Source organism: Cavia porcellus, unplaced genomic scaffold (assembly GCF_034190915.1).
Source record: "Cavia porcellus strain 051 isolate PalLab524CR breed Dunkin Hartley unplaced genomic scaffold, mCavPor4.1 scaffold_21, whole genome shotgun sequence".
In the NCBI taxonomy this organism is placed as follows: Eukaryota; Metazoa; Chordata; class Mammalia; order Rodentia; family Caviidae; genus Cavia; species Cavia porcellus.
Window position 1 is genome coordinate 66,113,178 of NW_026947504.1, and position 26,116 is coordinate 66,139,293.

The 26,116-nt window shown below is 38.3% G+C and overlaps 1 protein-coding gene across 8 annotated transcripts in view; it reads left to right on the forward strand.

Moving 5' to 3' along the window:
* The first annotated feature begins 1,060 nt into the window (after positions 1-1,060).
* The window catches only part of Rnaseh2b (ribonuclease H2 subunit B), a 67,641-nt gene continuing 42,585 nt past the window's right edge, over positions 1,061-26,116 (forward strand). For 3 of the 8 annotated variants that reach the window (XM_063232811.1, XM_063232813.1, XM_063232814.1), the window contains exons 1-4: positions 1,087-1,263; positions 18,037-18,108; positions 20,151-20,258; positions 22,752-22,828. In XM_063232811.1, the coding sequence (XP_063088881.1) occupies positions 1,200-1,263; positions 18,037-18,108; positions 20,151-20,258; positions 22,752-22,828 (321 nt within the window). In that variant the 5' untranslated portion in view covers positions 1,087-1,199. Of the gene's footprint in view, positions 1,264-1,422; positions 1,735-18,036; positions 18,109-20,150; positions 20,259-22,751; positions 22,829-26,116 lie in introns of those variants that run through there. The other 5 variants (XM_013141152.3, XM_013141149.3, XM_003477328.5 and 2 more) reach the window with 3 other exon arrangements.

Below are 26,116 nucleotides of genomic sequence, written 5' to 3' on the forward strand. Positions count from 1 at the left end.
TATATTCCACTTTTAACCTCCGTTGTTCCAAAATTTCACTCTTCAATTTTAGAGAACAGCAACTCTTAACTGGACATAATAGGTCAAGACTTTCATTCCCCATATCAATTTCACCCCATTAGAGACACAACCTAAGTTTAAAATGTTTTCAAAAGGCTGAGACAGATAGAGAGCTGCAGAGTTCAACTATCTTCATGATCAAAAAAATTAGAAACACTCAGAAAAGTGTATTACTATTCTACCACTTGTGCAAAACACAACATACATAAACTTTTGCATGTGGAAATTCCTGAAAAACAGACAAGTAATAAGTGTTGGGAATTGGAGGCAGGGGAGAGATATTTTAAAGTATAAATGCAGTTTTTCTTTTTTAAAAAATTATGAAACATTTTCAATAAAATGTTTACTCTTAAAAGTTTAACTCGTTTCCCCAAAGTTCATGACTCTAACTTTGTAAATATCACTTTTCAAATGCGTCAATTTTAAACTCATAACAGAGCTGTCCAAAATAATAAATTCCTATTTTGGGCCCCAAATTTTGTATCTCTTTTCATGACAAAGATCAAACCTAATCTGAGTTCTACAGTAGGAGGCATTATGCCCACGACCCGCACTGTATGACCTTAACTCCAATGCTTCGTGTAACCGATGGCTGGGATAGATCCAGATACAACACACGATTTAGTGTCCGATGTGACAGCTGTGTGCTTTGCCAGGCCCTGGGTCAGGGGAGTTTGCCAGTCCGGTCCACGGACGGCTGTGGGCGACCTCCGTCCTCCCGGGCTAACATCCCAGGGGCCCGCGCCACGCCACCGCTTCGCAGGGGCGCCGGGGTGTCCGGCCAAGCGCCATACCGACGCCACGACCCGCCACCACCTCACGGGGACCCACCCAGGGGCGCACGGCGAGCATCCACCACGGCCTGGAGGCGCAGGGGGGTGGCCGAGTCCCTGCCCCCGCCAACGGCGCCGCGCGGGCAAACCAGGGACTCCGCCTGGCGCTAAATTTAAAACCGTTACCCCAGCGCGGGCTGGTCCCGGAAACAAAACTGACTGCGCTCCGAGAGCGCCCCCTCCCAGCCAGGTCCCAGCGCGCCGCGCCACCCGGAACAGCCCGGCCGCGCCATCTTGGCCCTGCGCCGCGCGGAGCCCCGGAGGCCGGGAGCCTGGCGCCGCGCGCAGCCCAAGCAGGAGGGCAGCATGGCCGCGGGCGCGGGGGGCGCGGACGGCGAGTGCGCTCGGCAGCACGTGTTCCTGCTTCCAGGTAGACATGGCCGCCGGGCAGGCCGCGAGAGCGTAGCTGCGGGAGGGACGGCGCCGGGGGCTCCACGCACAGCGCTGCACCGGCCGCGGCCCTGGGCCTGCTCGCGCTCCGCCGCCGGACTCGCGTCTGGTCACGTGTCTAGCCAGGCTGCGGATCCAAACCCGGAAGCGCGGGAAGGGTCCGGCTCTGACCCGCTAGGGTGTCGGGTGCGCTGGGGGAGCCCACAGAGTTTTGTCCCCCTTTCGGCAGCGCTTCCAGTATCAGAGATGCTACTGGATCAGCACCAAGGACCCTGTAGACCCTAAATGGCTGCGGAGACCGCTCTGAGTTAACATGGCCCCCGCCCTGGGACCAGCCTGCACTGGCAAGGCATGAGTGCCGATACATAGGAGTGGCGCTTAGACCAAGGCTGGTCCAAAGCCCTGGAAGATAATGTCCGCAGGATGCCAAAGCCAGGCCTTCCGCCTCCTGGTGGGTGGTACCCACCGGTCCAGGGCGTGCGGGGAGACAGACAGACCGGGTGGGACAGTGGACAGTCAGTGCCACCTGAGTGGTGCTGTTAAGGGCTAGGTGTGTGCAAGCCAGATGGCGGGCCATTTTATAGATGATACATCTGACTGTGACACTGAAAAGAAGAGAAACACCCAGCTTATTGTATTTAGCTTTGAGCTTTAATCCAGAAAATGCTGAATACTCTGATATATAATTTATATTCTGATCCATAGTTTATTTGGTGTTCCAGATTTTTGTAATATTAATTCAAAAATTTTGCATGACAATCTCAATATTTTGCATACTTGCTTAGCACCCTCTTTTTGTAAGAAGTTACATATGCATGAAAAAATGGATTTTAAGTGTGTAGCTCATTCAGCTTTTCACATATTGTGTCAGAGTCAAGAAGTAGAACTTCCTTGCAGTTCCTCATACTTCCTCTAGATCTCCAGAGTGAAATTGTTGCTCTGCTGACCTCTGTTCGGCCTGTTTTGCCTGTTCGGAGACCCCTGTGTCTGGATTGTTTCAGTTAGCATCTTATCTGTTGGACTGGTCTATGTTTTGTGAAGTAGTGATTTGATTATTGATCGGTTGTATTTTCATTGTTGCTTTCAGTTCATTGTTTGAATATCCATAGTGTTTTCTCTCCTCTCCTGAGGATGGCATTGAATTGTTTCGGATTGGTCACTTGAGTTACAGTTCTGTATTTTTTGTTTGAAGCTTTTGATGACTCAAGCGCTCATTTCTCAAGGGAATGGAGTAGGACATGAACGGGCTGGTCCTGTTTGTATATTTAACTTTAGTAACTACCACTACATGATTTTCTAAAGTGGTTGTACCAATTACTGTGCATTCCCACCAATAGTGCATGAGAGTTCTAGTTGCTCCACATCTACCACCAGAATGTTTAGGTGGTAAAGCAGCTAATGCAAATTCAGGATTTTGGAAGAGTAGCAAAGGGCTAGCTGTATTATATGCTTTTCATTACAAAACAAAACAAAGCAACCTTTTTTGTCAAATCAGTTCAATTAGATTTTCAGAGTGGGAACTCTTGATTATTCTTTGGGATCAAATGCATTGTTATTCATATATATACATTAGCTGATGATCATTTGAGTTTTTTATTTTCTCTTTAATCAATAGTGATATCTTTATTCTTAAAAGCATGTTTGTGTATTAATTGTATGAAACACAAAACCCTCAAAGGAATTAATATTGAATGCATCCTGAAAATTGTAGGTTCATTATGTGTACTGGAGTGGTGAGAAAAAGTTCAGCCCAGTTCCTAATCAAAGCTGACACATTCTGTCACCTTTTAAACCTTGGGTAGAATGAGCAGCCTAACTATGTGGTTAGGCAAGAGTTCTGTAACAGTTAAAGCTGAGGATTCCTTCCTTCACTGTGTCTAGCTGGACTTTAGTGCCACCTGCAGTCTCTGAAGGTACATACATGGTTTGATGGCTAGTACTGTGGTTTTTAAACTTGAGGCATCAGTCATCTACAAGGGGGACCACAGATTCAAAGTTAGTGTGTCCTGGGCTGGAGCCTGGGAATGTGCATTTCTAACAAGGCCCCCAAATTCTGCTATAGCCAACCTGGAGATCTCTCTCTGGAACAGGGGCAGGGAGGACCAAACCTCTGAGGGTTAGATTGAAGTACAGGCCTTAGAATTAGCACTTTTTTCATGGAGGGCCAGAGTTTACATAATCAGGAAGTGCGTGAAAGTCAGAAAATGAGGCCTGCCTTCACGGTGTATGCTGTTTTCACAACAAATGAGAACTTAAGGCCAGGTAGTTGTCCATTCAAGAGCAGAAGACTCTATACTGTTAGCTGAGTGTGCACCACAACTGCAGTGAGATGAGCCTTTAATAAAGAAAATAGATTATATAAAAGTGTTGAAGTGTGTTTGGTGGAAGCAGTCTGTACTCAGTTTTAGGAAACTTCTGGGATCTGGAGAATTCACTCTTTGCTGAATAGTGCGTACATTATCCAACAGGTGAAAGAATTTTAAAAAAATGTATGCATGAGACAGTGCATACCCACCTAAGCCACATAGTGGTACCTTTAATTCATATTATTTTCACATTGTACACCGCAACATTATGTTGTGTTATGAAAGATATATTTAAAAGTGAGATTTAGTTCACTTTGCCTCTAGTTTGCAATTTTGCTTGGAGAAGCTGAATATCCTAGATAAACAAAAGCTGGAACTTGGAAAGGTTGCTTCTGAGGCATTCATTTTCATAGGCAGGTGGAGACAGAATGGCTTCCCATTTCAGTAAGGTAAGCATTCTTTTCTGTTTGGAATGGACTGAAATGTTTCTCTAAAATGGCCTGGGCTATTTGATGTGTTGGTTACTGCAAGAGACCATTAGCATCTTTACTTTTTGGAATATGCTAGAAGTTTCCATTTCTCTTTGCTGCCCTAAAAGTAAACATTTTAGTCATTTTAAAATATTTTTCTCTAATCCAAGTTTTGTACAGTTGTCAGTTCTAAAACTGGAATGGACCCGATGTGAGGGTCAGCTAGGAACACATAGAATGTAGGATAGAAGACTCATGTGTCTTGATTTTTGGGACTGAACCATTAGTGGGAGTATTTTCCCAGAAATGTTGGGAAATCTTGACGTTGTGTGAAGAAAAGGAAAAAAGAACAAATTATTGAAGGACCATTATATCTATCCACCTGTAGACTGATTAATATAGCTCTTAATCAACTCCTTATTAAAAACTGGACTTCTTTTCAAACTTTATAGACATGTTTTGCAATAAGGTTATCCCCCTCCTTTTTTATGGAACCACATGATAAAATATATTTTATGAAAGGGTATATTTATTGTTTTTTTCCTCACAAATGATGAATGATGGCCAGTTTCTTAGGGGTATGTTTTTCCCAGATAAGGACCTTAAGCCTGCCTACATTAGACATTTCAAGACTAGTAACAGCTTTTTAGGTGGGACATGATGATCATGAGTCATGATGTGCACATTGCCTCTCCAAATGAAAAGCAAAGACAGAAGTTACAGCATTAGATGGGTTCATGCTTTAGAAGTATCATCTCATTAAAGGATTTTAAAAGGAAGCCAACTAGCTAGGCTTTCTGGTAAGCCATGCAAGCCATGCGGCAGTCCAGGAAAAAAAAAAGTCAAATAGCTCCTCCTGGGAGCCTATGGGCAGGCGGGCGCATGCTGAGAATGAACCCACGTACCCTCTCATCCCTAAACAACCAGCTGGTTTGGAGGGCAGGCTGAGTTGATAGCAAGTCAGGTACAAAAAACAACTATACTTGTATTGTTTAGTTGATTGTGCAGGCCTGGGTCCAGCTGTCTGAGCATCTATTGGGAGGATGATAGTATGTAATATAGCAAATATGGAGAATTTCCTTCTGTCTTGTCTTTGAAATCCACTATTATTCTCACTATTTTGTTTTGTCCTGATTAATTGCTTTGCTTTATTCAGTGTTCTATTTTAATTTGTTTTATTCTGGTTTTGTTTGTTTTGGGTTTTTTTGGTTTGATTTTGCTATACCGGATGGAATGGACAACTATTGTGAAGATAACAAAATATGTTAGCTACTGTTGTTTTCCTAGTATCCTGCTTTGAAGTTCTGCACCAGTTTTGCTGGTTGGTTTTGATTGGCTTTGTTCTGTTTTGATTTGGTGGATTTTATTATCTTTTAAGTACAAAAATTTAAGAAAAAATAAAAGATTTTTTAAAAATTTAAAAGAAAAAGTAATTTTTAGTGAAGGAAAAAAATTTATATTAATGTTACTTCTGACCATAGTCTAATAGCTTTTTGTAAGTCTACAAGAAACATGCTGTTTGGAAGGGAAATAAAAGTAAAAGTGTAAAGTGTGTGCCTAAGGAAGAACTACCATGGAGCTCATGGCTTTTCAGTGACCTAAAACTCAAAAAACAACTTTTTCCCTCTTTTATGGAAGGGTGAGCTTGGGGTTAATCTCAGAAGAAAAGTTGAGGCAGGAATTTTGTCCTTTGTCAATTTTGTGATGTGTGTATTTAGAAATATGCCTTGTGGGAGGCGTTTTCAGAAGTGGGGAAGCTGGCCTTCACCCAGCACGTGATGGAGAACCTGGCCAAGCTGGCAGACTTGAGGGCCTCTGAGTGATTCAGCAGAGCTTTTTTAGAGAGATGCCATTGACTCCGAGGCTCCTGCAGGTAATAGGGATGCAGCCAGCTTCTTAGTTACCCAGCATGGAGCATTTTTAAGGTCTTCTTCACAAGAATCCTAAGTCTTGCTTTGTCTTTAGAAAATATTTTTTGATGGGTCGTGGCTAACCTTTATCAGAAGGCCACTGGAGCTGCTCCCTGGCTATCTGAGCACGTTTTGAAAGGATGAACCCAGTCAGTTGTCCGTTGGTATCATAAGGCTCTTTTCTAAGCCTGATCTTGAGACACCTAGAGTAAGACCTTGTGACGCTCACATAATTATCTTTCAAGGCAGAAATAAAACGAACAAAAACTCATGAAAGAAAAGTAAGCTGCACTCACAATTTTTAATTTGGATAGCAAAATAGGAGATGGATGGATTCTGGTATATCTTCCAAGCCGTAACTGTGGTGTTAAAAAATAAATAGCTCTGTCAGTGTTCTCTAAAACCTGGCTGTAATATGACACCTGAAAGCTAAAGTCCTGCTGTTTATTAGCTCTCCATCATTGGGCAGTTGCTTCCTATGGCAAAGCCCCTATTCCTCACCTCTGCAGTGGGGAGACCAGTTTGGTCTCATGCAGTTATTGTTCATGGTCATGCCTTAAGCTCTCTCTGACCTCACGCTCTTGGCTGGACCTGTGTATTCTTTAAATGCTTTGTGAAAGAATAGCTCACCTTTGGTTTCTTACTACAGAGGCTTTGCTCACGTAGGCTTTTTCCTCTCTTTCTACTTCTGTTCAAATTTTATCTTTCTTCAAGGTGCCATGTAATTTTATTTTCCATAAAGCCACGCCATTTGCTCAAAACTAGCTTCTCTTTCTTTGTATGCCTATGGCTTCTTCTCAGCCTGGAACTCCGTCTGCTCTTCTCCTTTTCTACCTGGCCGATTTCCCAGCATGCGTGAGACCTTGAGTTCAGTCCCAGTACTGAAAAAGAAAGAAAACAGGAAAAAAAAACCTTCTTTACTTACCATCGAAACCCAGCTCAAGGTCATTTCCTTGCAGAAACTTTCCCCCTGGGTTTCTCGTCCTGTTGATGTCAATTTAGTGATACTTCTTCAACCACCTGCTTATATCATCATGGTTGCTCATGTCATTAGCATTTTATACAGATGTGTGTTCTTCACCTAATGTCTGCCCAGAGCAGGGATGAAGCCCAGCGTGTTTTCTCTTAAGTCTCCATTAGTCAGTGGAGGGCATGTTGTCCTTCCACTTCAGAACACAGCCTTTCTCAGGCTCTGAAAAGTGGGCTTCTGAGCTTTTGTTTGGAGATTCCTAGAAAAGTTATGTTTTCTAGGGGTGCTGTTAGCTAACATGGAGTGAGGATCTCTGATTCCGAGTTCATTGTCCATCCCTGCAAACAGGTAGGCCGGTAACTGGCCAGGGTCCCTCCCACCACAGCTGATTCCCATGCCTCTTCGCAGTGATGGTCCCACTGTATTCCGTTGTATTTAAACTCCTGTATGGTGTCTTTTAATCTCAGTTTTAGACCCATTTACTTTTCATTTACCCATCTTCCTCCCACTGTTTTAAGAGTAACTTTTAAAACTCAGACTTCTTTCTGTCTGTTGCTGGTCTTTGTTACTCTGAGCTAGTCATGAACCAGAGATTTTTCATCAACGTTTCCAGGGTCCAGGCCAATCCTAGAAACGTGGCTGTTGTAGGGACAGTCCTCAGAGATAGGAAAAGGAAACACTATTTTTCATGGTCATGAAGAAGACAAGTTTTAAGGGTTTTTTTTTTTCATGAAAGCTTCAAAAAAAAGTTATACTTAGAAGAACCCATCACTGGAATCTGTTTTTCTTGAGTATACCTCTTGCTTTCTTGATTTACTTCCTATAATGTTTAAAGAAACGAAGAGCTTCAAAGCCAGGAATGTGACCCCTAACTCTTTGCTGGTCATGCTATCATCTTGGGAGAGAAAACATATAATTATTACTGAAATTAGCATTCCTGGAAATTGCAAGGGACTTAAAAATTACACTGATTTGTTTAACATGCATTGTGTTTATCTCCTAGAAAAGTGTTAACAAGGAGGTCTGTCTGGCAGGAGGCAGGAGGGAACCAGAGGGGTTGAATATATTCCTGTGGGGGAAGACTAAAGAAAATGAACTGAAGCATATTTAGGGCACTGTATTATATAAGCATGCATTTTTTTTTTCTTTATTAGATCTTTCTAAGAATCCTGAATAGCCTTGATTATGGTATCTAAAAATAGAGTGAATGGAAGGAACTTTGATGTCTGTCCTTTTTTTTTTCCATGTAGTGTAGGTGTGTGTTTCTCAGAGCTTAGCTTTTATGTTTAAAAAATTAGACAGGATCTTGAACAAATGTCACTGCTTCTAGCTCATAAAAGCACATGGCACAAAGGTGACCCTTTCTCTCCTATCTAATAACCTGATTCTGATTTGCCTGAATTTTTCTGTTTTTGCCAAAATACTCGATTATCCAGTATGACATGTGATCTTTTATGTAAGAGAAGAGTCAAAAGGAAAAAGTGTAAAGCTTGCTCTTTGAAAAATACAGCCTTGAAGTCCTGTTTTTCTGTGAAGTTTTGGAAAAAGGTGTTGAACATGAATAAATTTTCTGTATAACTGAAGTTTGACTTTAAATATCAAAACTTGATTTTACCATATCTTATCGAACTTTTTAAAAATTGAATACATGCGTCTTTACTAAGTGTATTCCATTTACAAGGAACACTCCCAGATATTTTTTTACTATACACTATTGGTTTTTTTTGGGTACAAAAATAACTTTGTGTCCTGGGTTTTTAAGATGTGCTAGTTCTATTTTAATCTTTTCTAGGAAGGCTAATTATTTGTCCTAGTAACTCTGCTTGGAATTTGTGGCACATATATATTGTGACAAATATATATTTGTTTTATTTTGTTTTGTTTTGCTTTGCTTTGTTTTGTTTTGTTGTTGATACAGGGTCCTGCTGTGTAGCTCAGGCTGGGCTTGTACTTACTTTATGTAGCCCAGGCTGGCAGTTCTTGAATACTGGGATTACAGGTTCACACATTTGGCCTTTTATTTTCTGCATATTCTTGGTTTCTCCATATAGCTGAAGGAAGGGAAATTGATTCTTAATTGAGCATTTATTACATGTTCATAGCAGTTTCACATACATTTCATTTCAACACAAAACCTGTGAACTAATAATTAGTATGCCCACTTAATAATTTAAACAGTTGAAGCACAAAGAAGTTGAGTATCTTGTCCAGGGCCATACTGCTAAGTAAGAAAAGGAGTTAGTTAGGGTTGGAAATGGACCTGCTTGTCTCGGTTGTTCATTCTATGATGAAAAAATAGGCATCAATTAGAAATAGTTCCTCTCTCTTGTTTTTCTGGTTCTTGTTTTCTGTCATTCATTTAGCTATTTTTCACCTATGTTGGGTGCAGGAGAGTAAAAGTTTGTTTTGTTTTGTTTTACCAGTACCAGGGATTGAACTCACGATCACAAGCTTGCAAGGGCAGGCCCTTATGCTGCTGAGCTAAATCCCCAACCCCTTTATTTTGTTTTTAAAAGGAGCTTCTAAACTTCATGGGTAAGGAGTTAATCCATGGGATGACCCTGGGTTTTCCAAATATCAATTAAAATTTCTTAATGTTAAAACAGTTTTTAATAGTAACAAGTAATTTTGTGTATCTAATACCAGTTACAGATTGAGGAGCTTATTGGAAAATTTTTAGTAATATAGTTTTTTTCTTTCATAATAGGCTTTCAAACTACAGTGAGAGAAAAATCTGTCTTTCCATAAAACCAATAAAAACTGGCAAAGTTAGTCAAAATCATCTTTTTTAGAACTCTTGAGATCAATCAGTAGCTTCCAGCAGTCTAAAGAGTGTTTATTTCAGGAAAAGCTCCTGCATCTCATTAAGAACAGCAGGGTTTGTGGCACTGTAACTTAAACTATTTCATCTCCCTTCACTCAGTTCTGCAGTAGCCTTGAAAACTAGCAGTCTTGAAAAGTTGGTCCTTGTAAAAACCAACAGTCTTACCACTGCTAAGACAGGACAGACCTAATTTGAAAAGTCTGACAAAGTCCCTTTCTCAGACCATTGTCCCTATTTGACCTGCTGCACATTCTCTGGAAAAATCCCATTTACAGGGCATTGCTGTTATTTGACCTGACTTGGCGCTCAGAGCTTGCAGTTCAGGAAGAGACCGATCCCCAGGGTGTTTGTCAAAAGAATCAATGGAGATCATTTGACATTATAGCTTCAGAGAGGGTAGTATCAGTTGGGCAAATAATAACCTGGCCAAAACTTTGAAAGGGAAGATTTGAGAAACAAGGTGTCCATGAGGGGCTTTGGAAAACTCTGACTTATTCTTAGGAATTAGAGGGATGTATATATGTAGGGCTGTGGATATGCCCAGGAAAAGCTGAGACAGCCTTAGTCTCTTACCGCTCACTGACTTTGAGACCCTGGAAAGACAGTAAATAAAGAGCTAAGGTAGAAACTTAAAGTGCCTGAGGGTAAGGGGCTGGGGATTTAGCTCAGTGGCATAAGCGCCTTCCTTGCAAGTGTGCGGTCCTGAGTTTGATCCCTGGTACCAATAAAAACGAAAAAGACAAAAAAAAAAAAAAAAAAGTGCCTGAGGGTTGGGGGCATGCCATAGCATGTGCTCTTGGACACTTTGGTTGGAAATCATTTGGTACATATTGTCATTCATGTAGAAGTTAAGAAAAAGTTGATGTAGAGGTAGAATAGAGTCAGGTGTGGTGGTACACACCTGTATTTCAGCTCTCTGGGGGACTGGGGCAAGAGGACTGCCATGTTGGAGCCCAGCCTGGACAGTTTACTGAGACCCTGTCTCAAGAAAGGGAGGTGGGCAGCTGGTAGCATCACTCAACGTGGAGGCTCTGGGTTCAATTCCCAGGACTGCGGGAATAGAGAATAGAATTGTTATCAGACACTGGTGGTTAGTGTGGTAAAAAATTACAATTATGTGAAAGAAAGAAGTTCTAATGTTCTGTAGCGCCAGGGCAGTTAGCAGTCATTTACTGTTTCAGAACACAGTAACTGGGAGAGATATGTTTGAGATGGTATTATCAGGCATTGTATGAATGTGTCAAGAGTCTCATTTTACCCTATTAATACGTGTAATGATGTTTCTGTTTTTTAAAAATTCCCCGTTTTGTGGGCTAGATTGAGTACAGGAGCTGAAGTTTTAGTTGGTGAGACAAGTGCCTCATTCCTTGACTCTTTGAGAACTTAGGAAATGAAGGCTGGACAGACCACCTCATCTGTTACATCTTGTATCATAGGGTTTCATATTATATGTATTTCTTCTTTTTAGTGGTTGTTACATTTGTAGTTTAAATTTGTGTTATAATTTAGTTGCATCCAAGGAACAAAGACCAGTGCCTTCATCAGAGTGTGCAGTGCCAGGAATCATAAACTCCATATCAATAAAAATAAAACCTTAAGGAAAGGACATTTTATTGGACATATTATTGGAGTTGGGGTGGGGGAGAGATAGCTAACCTGGTAAATCAGAGTAGGAGGGCTTTAGAAAGATAGAGGACGAAAGGGCCCTTTGTTCTTGTCTGCTTTAATTGGGTACTAGGACCCCCCCCCATTAGAATTTGTCATAATCTTACTGGTTTCTGGGACTATCATAATTGGGTTTCAGGCTCCAAGATCCCTAAAACACTGTGCCATTTTCTATATGAATATTTTAAAGTGAGTTTTATTTGGTTTTCTTTTGTCCTGTCAAGGTTTTATCTCTAACATTTATGGAGACCTTACATACAAGGACAAGTTAGCAGTTAATTATAAGGGGCTAGTGCGCTAATGGAGTGGCCCTAGAGTGAAAATGAATGTGGATAGATAGGTAGATGGATGGATGGATGGATGGATGGATAAATAGATAGATAGATGCATATAGATATACAGGTGTATGTGTGTGTGTGTACTGCACTAAATAGCAGCGTTGTTTAAAGCGGCTGCCCCTTGTGCTCCTTAGTGTTTTATTGGACTTAGGTGAGGAAGAGCAGGCTGCCTTGGTGCCTTGGTTTCTTAGCATCTGGCTTTCCCCTATGCTCTGCCTGTCTCCCTCCCTTCTTGTCTTATTAATTACTTTCTGGCTTGAAGCTTTAACTCTTTCTAGTCAGGACTAGTCAGGATTAGCCAGAAAGCTCATTGAATCCTTTCCTTATTTACAGATGCCTTTTCCCTGCAATTTGACTTAAAATCTGTTTCTTCTATGATTTCCCCTAAGCTTTATGTGCAGGGCCTGGGTCCTTTTTTTAAAAATTAATTTTATTGCTATGTTTTAGATATATACAACAATTATATTCATCATAGGGAATTTGCCCCTCTACATGATATAACCTAATTCTTTTTTTTCCCATTCCCCTGTGCTGTCTTCAACCTCCTTCCTCCTTATTTGCAAAAGCTTTGTTTTTATCTTTTTCCCTCTTTGCTCATTTTTTTTCCTTTTCCCTCCCCCCCTTCCCTAGTAACTGTCGGGAAGACATTTGAGCATTGTCTATTTGATAATATCTAGTACGTATTTTGATCCTTATTTACACTTTTAGTTTCTTACACCAGAGAAGTATTTTAGTATTTTAACATGTGTTTATGATTCATTTCACTTAAAAAAGTATGATCTCAAGGTGCATGCATTTAACTAGAAATGGCTTAAATTTGTCCTTCTTGTTGGCTAAGGTGTAGTACTCCATTGTATACAAAAAAAACACATCGTCTTTATCCATTCATCAGTTGATAGGCATTTGGATGTTTCTGAGATTTAGGTATTACAAACTGTGCTTATTATAAACATAGGTGTGCTTTTTTTGCTGTGATGTGATACTTTTAATTCTTTCAGGAAGATACCTAGAAGAATAACTAGGTCAAATGGGACCTCTAGTTTGTTTTTTAAGGACTCTTCACTCTGATTTCCGCAGTGGTTGCACCAGTCTACACTACCACCAACAATGGAGAGGGTTCCTTTTTCCTCAAGTCCCACCAGCATTTGTTACTGATTTCTTGCTAATAGCCATTCTTTATGGAATGAGATGGAATCTCAGTGTCGTTTTAATTTGCATCTCTCAAATGACCAGTGATCTTGAACATTTTTCCATGTATTTATTTGCCTCATTTGAGAAATGTCTGTTAATTTTAGGTGCCCAGTTTTAGATTGGATCTTTAAATTTAGGGCTATGATTTTTCTGAGCTCTTTATATAGCCTAGCTATTAGGTCTGAGGGACAGCTGGCAAAAAATTTTACCCATTCTGTGGGTTGTATCTTCACTCTGTTGATGATTTTTTTTTTTTTTTTTGGCTAGGTCCATTTTTACTATTCAACAGTTGATAAATGAATAAGATTAGTAGACAGAAGCCACTGAATCTGAAAGCTATTGTTCAGTGAAGAGAGGCAAAACAACCAGAGCACAAACTCTCACTTGGACCTGTGTGTGTTGAAAGATTCAATCCAAGAGGAAGTTGTCTGTAAAAAGCCTATTTTTCCACCACCAGATGACATTTTAGTGTTATCTACATTTGTGTATTCTGAATGCGTATTTCAGAGAACACTGACATTTGCAGTGTTGCATATTAATGTCAGTATTTATTTGAAGTTAATAATTCGAAAAGTTCTTATGCCTTGACATTTTAGATTTTAGCTAATCCCCTGGATTTACTTCTCTTTGTGGGAAAAATAAAAACAGTACTTTCCTTGGACAGTTATTAGAAGTACATGTTTTGACTTTTGGCACTTAGAATTTTAATTATTTTAAACTCTGGAGGAATGGGAAAATCTGAAGTAGAATGTGTAAGGATCACTAGATCTGAACTTTTCCTTAAAAAAGAAAAGGAACAAGCCAAGTGTGGGTACATGCCTGTACTGTAACCCTAACACTCAAGAAGCTGAGGCAAGAGGATCACCAAGAAGTTCTAGGCTAGCTGGGAAGACTTACTGAAGACAGAGCCAGTCTGAACGTCTTAGTGAGACCCTGTCTCAAAAAACAGAACAAAAAGTCACCAATAATTCATCAGATTTCATTAAATTCATTAAAGTTGAAAGGTTAATGTTTTAGTATAATAAAGTGGCGTATTGCTGGCAGAGAATGAGGTCACTTTTTTCTAGATCTTGAGATATATGATGATTTGATGTTGGGAAGGTGAGAAACAGCAGAGGGGGCAAAACTTGAACTTAGTATTTTGTAAAAACGTTTCTAACAGTACTAAACTTTATCCTTCAAACTTCCTTTGCAGACAGGAAAGTTTTAAAAGAGTCTTAAAGTTGAATCTGCATGATTCTATTTATGTAGTGTTTTCATAACTGCAGAATTACAGATCAGTAGCAGCCAAGGCTGAGGGGTGGAGTAATGGGTCTAGACAGTTTTTGCTTCATTCGTTTGTGAAGCTCTGTATTTGGTGCACAAACTCAAGGGTATTATATGTCCTCTTAAAATTGACACAGCCCTCATTGTAAGTGGCCTGGTAGTTTTTATCCTGGGCAGTGATCTTTGTCTGTTATTAATAAAGCTTCTTAGTCTTTCCTTTGTTCAGTGTTCTCAGGATAAACACAGTATATCTTTTTGTAACTACTGTTGCCTTTATATGTAAAATGTGTTTCTCATAGACAATATATGGTTTTTAGTTTGCATTTATATGGGATGTTTAGATCGTTGGTTATTGACACAGTTGTATTGCTATTTTCTGACTGTTTCTTTCATCAGTTCCTTATGCCTCTTTGATTCTGTTTACTTTTGGGTAAAGTGAACTTTTTAAAAAGTGGTTTTTTATATTCTTTTCTTTGTTGTCTCATTAGTGACAGCAATTTTTTTTGTTTTAAGTTTAAGTAACTATGTTATAGTTTATTGTACACGTGTTTAAATGATTGCATCTATCTTTCAGTGAAACTACATCTCTTGGCATATAGTATAAACAACTAGGAATAGTTTCCTTAGATGCCTTCCTTCCTGGTTTTCATGCTATTGGGATCATACATTATCTGTGTACATATATGACAAATTTCACACTCAGTTGCTATACTTAAAGTCAATAGTACTTAAAGAGATTTCAATAATGAAAGAAACTTACTTCTTTACTCCTGCAATTACTGTTACCTGTGTTCCCAGTTCCTTCATTTAGATTCATCTTTTCTTCTAGTATTAGATGCTTTCAGTCTGGAGGACTTCCATTAGCATTCCTTGTAGTGTGGGTATGTTGCTGATTATTTCTTTTCTGCTCTTCTGTAGCTGAAAACAACTTACTTTCAACTTCTTTTTTTCTCAGCTTCTCAGGGATATGGCACTTGCTTTTAGTACTTTGCAGAAGTTTCTTCATTGTCTTGCTGCTTACATTGTTTTCAGAAATTTGCTATCATTCTTAGTTGTCTTTTTTTTTTTTTTTTTTTTTTTTACCGGGATTAAACTCACTACCCTGCACTTGCAAGGGAGGTGCATATGCTGTTGAGCTAAATATCCGGCCCATCATTCTTAGTTTTGATCCACCTACATAACATGTATTTTTCTCTCTTCTGGCTGCTTTTACAATTTTTTCTTTTTATCCCTGCATTTGACTGTTAATTACAATGTTCAGTTTTTGTGTGTTCAAGTTCATGAGTGCACACACACACTTAGGAGATATCCAGCTTCTTAGATATGTTGATTTATAGTTTCCATCAAATTTAACAATGTTTCATACATCCAATATTTTTCTGTTTTTTTCCCTTTCTTTAGAAAACTTCAGTTACACATGTATTGGGGTGCTTGACATTGTAACACAGTTCACTGATACTCTATAGTTTTCTCTATTTTCATTTCAGAGAATTTCCATTACTGTATCTTCAAATTCATTAATCTGCCACTAGTACTTCTGTCTGGTGTATTTTTTTTCTCCAGACATTCACTTTAGGTCTTTTCAATGTGTGTGTGTGTGTGTGTGTGTGTGTGTGTGTGTGTGTGTGTGTGTGTGACATAAGGGATTGAACTCAGGCCTTCCTGATGTCCCCACCCCTGCCTTTTTTTTTTTTTTAAAGACAGAGTCTCGGGCAGTCACTTCATTGTCTAGGTTGGATTTAGCTTGTTTTTTGTCATAAAGGGCCCATGTTTGTCTTCTTGATTAGATACTAAGTGTTATGAATTTTACCTTTTTGGATGATGAATGTATTTTATTCCTATAAATATTCTTGAAGCGTAAAACAAACTACTTAGAGTCTTATCCTTTTAGGTCTAGTTTTTAAAATCATTTTCATGAAACTGGAGCAGCATTTATTTAGCCTAGGCCTGTTTCCTGTTGCTGCAGGAAAAGCCTTTTGAGCGCCTTCCTCAGCCCTGTGAATTATGCAGACTGGTAATAGGCGCAGTTCAGAGCCCTGAGTAAGGATGAGGTAATGTTTTGTTCAGATGCATCCTCCTTGTTCAGATGCATCCTCTGTGGACCTTGGTAACTTCATCACATGCATGTGCAGATCAGTGTAGGTCTCTGGGATTTTCTTGCATTCTAACCTTGTTTCCTGTGAACTAACTTGGGAACTGCAGCCACTTGGGTGTCTTTAGAACTATCTGTTCCATTGTGTCAACTGAGGGACTCTACCAGGCATCACTCAGCTTCTCTTTCCCTGCACCATAGTTTGAAAACTTTCTTGAGGTAATAAGCCAGAGCAGTCCTAGGGCTCTCCTGGCTTGTTTACTAGCTCTCAGGAATCACAGTCTTGCATGGTTTGGTGTCCAGTGTCTTGAGAATAGTGGTTTCATGCATTTTGTTCTGGGTTATTTCAAGTGAAGATAAATTGAATTCTTGTTTATCCATCTTGTTTGAAAGTAGACATCTCATAATTGTCTTCTTTTTCTTTATGTATTTAATGTCACAATAATTTTAAGAAAAAAGTTATAACCATTTATGGGTAAGCAAATTTCTTAATATGCCTCCAACTTTTGAGTGTATAAGCTTGCAGTAGAGTGAAGGGAATAGAGAAAGTAAAATAACAGCTCCCTTCCTTCTCTAAAACGTAATGTTTTGCTGATTGTTGCTGTGCTCTACTAGAGCCCCTTTGTTTCTTTCAGGAAGGGCTCTAAAAAAGTTCTATGGATGGACCACTCAAATATATGGAAGAATTGATCAGTAGAATTGTCTTGATCTTTCTGCTTTAATGTATATGATAACAGGATTGACAATCAAATATTGTAGAAGAAACATAAAGAGGAAACTTTCTTTACTAGATACTAAAATAAAGCCATAGTAATATTGAGATGCTGGTGCTGATATAGATACAGATTAGAGGATCAAAATAGAACAGACAGGCTCATAGTTACATCTTAAAATGGAGCATAAAGAGGATACTGTATTTCAGTGATGAGTTGTTCAGCAGGTGGTATTTTTACAGTTAACCAATTCACTGAAAAAAATAGTTAAAGTTACATTTGTACCATATGTTATACCAAGATATAATCCAAATAGGTTACAGATATAATTATGAAATATTTGAAGAAAATATGAGTAATTCATATGTTTTGGAAGAAGAGAATGTCTAACATAAAGGGTTCAAACAAACATAATGAAAAAAATTATATAATTATGTAATGATTTTATATTTTATGTATGACAAAAAAATCCTTACTGTATGAAGACTTCTTATAAAGTAGCAAAACAAAATATCAAGAGTAAAAAAGTAAACACTAGAAGATGGGCAAAGGATATGATTAATAAAGAGTTAAAGGTAAAATACCTAAATATCCAATAAATATTTATTAGTTTTAAAATTTTCTACTTCATGATAATAGTGTTAATAGCTACCATTTATTTGAAATTTCTATTTGAGTATGGTAAATACTTTCAACAAATTAGCTATTTTAATTCTTTAAAAGATAACTATAGTGATATCATCTAAGCCTTGCCCTAAGTGACAAAGATTACAACCCAAGTCATCTGACTCTAAAATCTTGTACCTCATCATTTCTCAAGGAAATAAATTGAACCTACCTAAAATCTGACTTCAGCTTACAGAGAAATTGGACTTTTACTCGTGTCACATAGCTTATAAAGGATAAACTGAGTTAAAGTTTTTTTTAGGAAGAAAACAGGATACAGAAAACAAAATGAGCAACAAAGCAAATGTCTCTTAATTTTACAAATGTACTGTTTCTTTTCAGAATATTTAAAAGATGCTTCAAAGAAGATAAAAAGCGGCCTAATGTTTATAAAACTGGTTAATCCATGCTCAGGTGAGTTCCCTTCCTTTCCTCCTCTCCCTCCACTCCTGCTTTCCCTCCTCTAGTGATGATAACTTGAATGTTTTTAAACATTGTGGTTGTATATAGACTTTGTTGCCACTGTGTCTTCTTTCCAAAAGCTTTTAAAGTTAAAATGGCACTATAAGATGACAAAAGCAAGCTGGTGACAGTACTAATCTTCCCAGATAAGTCATTTGACCTAAACATTTTTAAAGTTTCTTGTAATTTTTAATCCATGGAACTTTTCAGACACTAGAAATGTTGGCAAAACACACAAACAAAAAATAACATGTTTGAATTCTGTCTGAAAACAAATTAATTTTCTTTGGCTTTCTTAAACCAACATTTTTTAGAGTAGTTCTCTAACATTAGCCCTGTTTATAATACCACTTTTACGTTATAAAGTAAAATAAACAACCGCAGTAAAACACAAGGCTTTGACTTGACATTCAGGAGATTTAGATTTCATTTTTAGCTGTGCTTTTCCTCGTTTTGTTATGACCAAAAAATAGTACATGTCACAGGATGACGTTTTTTGTTAGAAGCGTTGTATATTGCCATGATTCATATTTCACTAGAAAGCAATATCAACTGTATAGACAAGGCACTTTCAGCTTTATCTTCTAATTTTTTAAGCAGAAATGTTATAGTGACATTAGTGTTACTATCTGTGTGCAGCTGTTTTCCCATTAATTTACAGTTTTGAGTAGATGCCTGGTACTTGGCAGGTTACAGCAGTCTCCTAGTGACTGTGATGCTGAGTAGTGGAAGAGATGAAGGGTGAGAGGCAGCACCTTGCTGGAGAGGCATATAAATAGAGAGAGGGATGAAAAAATGCTCTCTTCTGCCAGTGTTCTCCTCAAATAGAAATTTGAATGTAATTAGTCAACTGTATTGTTGACTAATTGAAGCCTAAATTGAGCTAAGAAATATTTCTTTGAGCAATTTTAGATAGCAGTAAAGATTCTAAAGCAGGTACAAAAGAAAGTTAGCCTTCTAAAATTTGCTTTCTCTAAATATATATAAACAGGCCAGGGATATAGCTCAAGCAGCACAGTGCCTGCCTGGCAAGTGTGAAGTTATGAGTTCAATCCCCAGTACCAAAAAAAGAAAAAAAGAAAGAATATATGCTTAAAAATAAATAGATAAATAAATACAAACAACCAAGGAGCAAATGTTTGTATTTGCTACATTGGAAGTGAAAACCAAAGGTTGACATCTGGTGAGCACTTTACAGTATGTGCCAAATGCTGTTTTATGAAATTTGTATGTATTCTGTTTTCTCAGTCTTTACAAAAAACCTATGAGGTAGACCTAATATTGCTCCATTTTACAGATGAGAAAGCATAGATACAAAAAAGGTCCATGACATATTCCCAAGGGTGTATGCCCAGTATACATTGAGGACAGGTTGGAACTCAGGGACCTTGATTCTAGACGTGTGTGCCATAGTTGTGAAAAATTTTTTTTTTCATGACAAGGAGGTGAAATGTGCACATGCTCATAGACTGCACCCTCTATTTTCGCTCCCCCTTTTTAATAAAAGAAACAGAGAAGTCTATCCACTTGAGTGGGGCTGTGCCCCTTCCTTATGATGTGAAGTATGTCTTTGGCTTTCTCATTGAGGTAGCTTGTGGGGACCGAGGGCTTGGGCCCTTTTTGGTCTCTGTGTAGGCAACCTCATGCTGCCTCGAGACAGATCCCCACCAGGCTGAACTGTTAGGTTGTGGCAGTTTAGAGTGATTTTTTTCCCCTCAGTCTGATGCAGTGAGACTCTTGGTAGCAGCTGTGATAAATGACTTGCACATTTTTTACTTTTTTGGTTTAAGTTCAGTGACGATTACAGAGCTGAAAAATAAGCATCTCTGTGTAATAGCCATAAGCTTTCCTTGGAGTGAATTTGTGTAGAGTATATCTATGCATGTTTATGTTCACATTAGGAATATTCCTCAGAACTGTTGGGTAGTCTTTTGATGTGTGCAAGTGTGTGCATATAAGAAAACTTAGAAATAAAAACCAGATTTGTCTTGCAGGGGAAGGAGCCATTTACTTGTTCAGTATGTGTTTAAAGCAGCTGTTTGAAATCAAAGTTTTCAAGGAAAAATACCATTCCTGGTTTATAAATGAATCAGTTCAGTCAGGTAAGTGACAAGCATGTATAGTCCCATTCAGCTTTTGTGTCCTTCACAGCTGGGGTTATGATCATGAACCTGGCCTAGAGTGTGGTTGGTGGTGCAGCTCTCTTAACAGTGGCAGCAGGGCACAGTTTAACGAAGGAGAAAGCAAACATCATTTGAACGCTGTGTCATCACCTAACTGAAATTGTAGAATATTTTAAACTAATGACTCTGATGTGTGTCCTAACACACTAATACACAGGCAGAAGGTAGGTTACTTTCTTACCTAGGGACACATTATGCTAGCTAGAAATTCCTTCTTTTGAGAATCTGCATTGTTTTTTCTCTTTTTAAATTTTTTCAGTACATATTTATTTTACATAATGATTGCATTCCTTGTGGGAAGTTGGTCCCACAAGAAAAAAACACATCTCAATTCTTTTTTGCATTCCCTTTCCCTTCTTTCCCCTCCCTCCATGTCTTGATCCTCTTCCCATTTGAAAAAGATTCATCTTCCTTCTTCCTATTACTTGTCTTTTATTTTTCTCTCAGTATTGTATTATCTTCATGTTTTTAATACATTGCTTGAAACTGATATGGCTTCTAAATAGATTACAGTATGCCAACATTTTAACAATACTTTGCTGTACACACACACACACACACACACACACAGCAAGGTGGATGAGGGTACACTATCGTGTTTCTTTGACTCTGCCTTTCTTTTGGATACCACTCAGCATCAGCGTTCACCATTTTTTTAAATCATACCTCACAAAGACGCTCATGAAAAAGAGAACTTCCAGAACTGCTTCTGAACGTGGCAAGAAAGATAGTATAAGTGTAGTTGAAAGGAGAATTATTTTCAGAGAGATGAATGGCAGTGGGTCTTTTACTTAATACGTTTCTTTTTTGAATGTAAATAATTGAGTTTTGATTACCCTTGTATAGTACTTCCATACCTCCATACACACATACACACACACCCTACCTCCTATACCTATATGCAAGAGAAACTGGAAAATTTTCAGCTGCCAAGATGCAATGGAAATTTGTGTCCAGCCTGATTGATTAAAAGTATTTACTACCTTTATTGTTGTTTTTATGCTTATTCATTTGGCAATATACAAGAGTTACTACATCAAATATGATATACTTGTAGATGGTATAGCTAGTAGAAACAGAAATATCCCGAATTGGAAGGCAGTGATTAACACATTCAGAATGAGACTGTACATAGTGCCTGTCCTGTATGCACTTGTACCACTTGATGGAACTGTCCCATGCTGCCTGATAGGAAATCGTACATGTACTACTGGTGGTTCAGGTTGCCTGATGATGTGCACTACAGGTTCAAGCTGGCAAGAACTTGTTAGTCAGATCTGTTCTGGATGGTCTTCTTTTCTTTTTTAATAGACTATTTGTACAGCAACTTATGTTCACAGGAAAGATCTCTTTTCTTTCTATTTTCCCCACTGTTGTCTTCTTCTTGAACTTAATCCTAAAGAAAGAGCTACTTTGACAAATAGTTACTGGGATATTATCAGTAGATCTAGAAACCTTTCCTAATGTTTGCATATAATGGATGATTCCTATAAAATGAGCTGAGAACTGCAGATAGATTATTTTCATGAAATTTTGTTTATTTGAAATATTTAAATGTCATAATATAAAATTACTTCCTTAACTTTTTCTGCATACTATGAAGTTTAAGGTCACAACAGAAAATTATATTTTTCTGTAGCTACTTAATGCAGGTTGCCTTGTATTCACCTGTACTTCCCTACAGTGGAAGTGGGGGAAGAGAGAGGATCTATAAAAAATGATTTCTGAAGATGAAAAGCAAATTTAAAATTTGATTTTAGTGTCTCCACTTTCCTCCTCGCACAGATATTTGGAGCTTGTCTTAGTTACTTTTTACTGGTTGCTGAGACAAAATACCTGAAGCCCAAGTTGGGAAAGGAAAGATTTATTTCTTACAGTTTTTGGAGGTTTCAGTCCACACTTACTTAGCTCCAAGGCAGACAACTGCAAACAGCAAGCAGGAAAGAGCAAGACACACCTTCTTCCTGCCAGTACATCACATCCTGGCTCCACCCCTATATGGGTATAGCACTGACACCATCAATCCACTACACAATGAACCATCACAAATGTACAATGCAAACTCATGAGGCCTGGGGGCCACAGACATAAACCATGACAGAGCTCTTTGGAGTAAAATCTCATGGAACACATTTTGCCTTTTGAGCAATGGTTGATCATGAAAGACTCAAGATTAAGTTAGCAATCTGAAAACATTTAGACTAGGGAATCTGATATGAAAGAAAATGAGAGCATTTCAAAGCATTTTTTGCTACTAGTTAACCTAAGAGAAAGTACAACAGCATATTCCTGCATATGCTATGGAATGGGTAGATCTCATAGGTGAGAAGAAGCTTCTGAATAGGATTAGTAAATGAAATGGCCAAGTTGTTTTTCTGAGACATGCAATTCTCTGTGTTCTTTAATCCATAGGCGGTCTCCTTCACTTTGCCACACCCATGGACCCTGTGTTTCTGCTCCTCCACTACCTCATAAAAGCTGGCAAAGAGGTGAGCTTCCTAGTTTGGGGCATTTATACTGAGGGACCTGCATAGATTTTGTTTTATTTCTCTTCTCTCCTTTTCATGGTCCAAATACGGATTTCTGCACTTCCCCTTTAATTTGATTATTGTAGAGAATGTGCGTGGTATGTGCTAATGTGGGTCAGAGCACCATACAGAGGCCTGAGAAACAGCACTGAGTCTTGATCCAGTTCAACACCAGCTTGGCCATGACCCCTGGATTGCCTGTGACCTCTGAACTGCCCATTTTACTATGCTGTGCACCTTGATGATTGACGAAGCCTAAGAATGAAAACTTTTGTCATTAAATTCTCAGGTATAAAATGTCACAAAATCGACCACAGACCTAAGGAAACTGATTGAAACCTTGAATGAACAATATAGAAAACAAGCAGAAATGAAACAAACTCAAACAGACATCTAAGAAACAAAAATTCTATTCAAAGCTGGCAAACCCGTTTAAATTCAGCTGAGGATAGGATTTCGGAACTTGAGGACAGGATCGCAATTAATGATCATGAAAGGACAGAACTTTTAAAAATAACAAAGCAGCATGGAATGACAATCCAGCTTCAAGATGATGCCAAGAGCAACAATATAAGATTAATAGGCATCACTGAAAATGCAGGAGTCAGTGCTAATGACATAACTAAAATATTCACAGAAGTAATAGCAGAAAATTTCCCAAACATGGGGGAAAAATCTGATATGCAGATAAATGAGGCATATAGAATGTCAGTCACAACCAACATAAATCTACACCCAGACTTATAATAATTAAAATCTCAGACATACAGCATAAAAACAGAATACTAAATGCTGTTAGAGAGGGGCTGGGGATTTAGCTCAGCGGCATAAGTGCCTGCCTTGCAAGCAGGCAGTCGTGAGTTCGATCCCTGGTACCGATAAAAAAAAGACAAAAAAAAAAAAAAAAAAAAAAGCTGTTAGAGAAAAGACACAACTCACCAATCAAGGAAAGCCTATTAAAATCACAGCAAACTTTTCACCACAAACCCTCAAGTCAAGATGAACTTGGAGTGAGGTATTTCAAGCCCCGAAAGAAAACAACTTTCAATCCAGACTGATGTACCCAGAACAACTTTCATTCAAATTTAATGGAGAAACAAGATACTTCTGACAAAGAACAACTGAAAAAATTCATGTCCACCAAGCCACCTAGAAAGAATATGGAAAGACATACTAGACAGAGATAAAAACAACCACAATTCCCAGAACAACAACAGAAAGAAACCACTAAGTAGGACAAACAATTAAGGGGGGAAAGCAGAAAGCAAACAAATGGAACATATCATGGCAAAGTCGAGCCAGTACCTATCAGTATTGAGCCCATAAATGTAAATGGCCTCACTTCACCTAACAAAAAAATAGGTTGACAGAATGGATCAAGAAACATGATCCCACAATATGCTGTATATAGGAAACACATCTGACCCAAAAGGAAACTCATAGATTAAAAGTCAAAGGATGGAAAACAGTATTCCATGCAACAGGATCCCAGAAAAAAGCAAGGGTAAGTATTCTATTTGCAGACAATGTGAACTTCAAACCTAAAATGATTAAAAGAGATACTCGTTAGTGGGAGAATTCAAGAGGAAGAACTAATAATTATAAATACGTATGCACCAAATACAGGAGCATCCAGTTATATAAGACAGATGCTAATGGACATGAAAAACCAAATACACAAGAAGACAGTTATAACAAGGGACCTTAACAGCCCATTGTCACAAAGACATAGAGCAACTAGACAAAAAGTCAGCAAAGAAATAATAGAACTGAATCATACCTGCAAGCAATTGGACTTAGTAGATGTTTACAGAGTGTTCCACCCAACCACGTCAGAATACACATTCTCCTCAGCTGCACATGGGACATTCTCCAAAATAGAACGTATATTAGCCCATAAAACATTCTTAAATAACTGCAAAGATATTGCAATTATCCCAGGCGTAATATCTGACCATAGAGCACTGAAATTGAAACAATGGCAAAAGAAATTGCAAAACCTGCATAAATGCATGGAAATGATAACTTTCTGAACAACCAGTGGGCTACAGATAAAATTAAAGAAAAAATAAAGCAATACTTACAATTCAATGAAAATGCAGAAACAACATACTATAATCTGTGGGGTGCAATGAAAGTGATCTTAAGAGGGAGCTACATAGCAATAAATTGTCATATCAAAAAAACAGAATGAGCACGAATAAACAACCTAATGTTTCATCTCAAGCTTCTAGAAAAAGAAAAGCAAGTTAAACCCAAAGCTCATAGAAGAGAGGAAATTGTAATTAAAAACTTAGCAACAAAGAAAAGCCCAGGTCCTGATGGATTCACAGCTGCATTCTATAAGAAATTTAGAGAAGATGCCAGTACTCCTTAAACTCTTCAGTGAAATTGAAAAGGAAACAATCCTCCCTAAATTATTCCTAGAAACAAGTATTACTCTCATACCAAAACCAGAGAAAGACTTACCCAAAAGGGAAAATGACAGGCCAGTCTCACTAATGAACATTGATGCAAAGATTCTCAATAAAATATTGGCAAATAGCAGCAAATCATCAAGAAGATTATATATCACGACCAAGTGGGATTCATTGGAGGAATGCAGGGGTGGTTTAACATACACAAATGTAATACACCACATCAACAGAGCCAAAAACAAAACCCACATGGTCATCTCAATAGATGCAGAAAAAGCTTTCGCTACAACCCAACACATGTTCATGATAAAAACCCTACAGAAACTCAGAAAACACGGTATCTACCTCAATCTTATAAAGACCATCCATGACAAACCAACAGCCAACATTGTACTAAATGGACAAAAACTGAAAGCTTTAACTTTAAAATCAAGAACAAGACCAGGATGTCCACTGTCACCACTCCTATTCAGTATAGTCCTGCAAACACTAGCCAGGGCAATCAGACAAGAAAGAGAAATAAAAAGAATAAAGATAGGAAAGGTAGAAGTTAAATTATCACTATTTGTAGATGACATGATACTCTATACAGAAGACAAAAAAAAAACTTGATTAAAAGGCTACTAGAAGTAATAAACAAGTTCAGCAGTGTAGCTGGATACAAAGTCAACACTCAAAAATCAATAGCATTCCTGTATACAAACAAAAAACTCTTTGAGAGAGAAATGGAAATATCGCCCTTCACAATAGCATCTAAAAAAAAAATGAAATACTTAGGAATCAATCTAAGAATGTAAAAGACCTATATGCTGAAAATTATGCTAAACTAAAA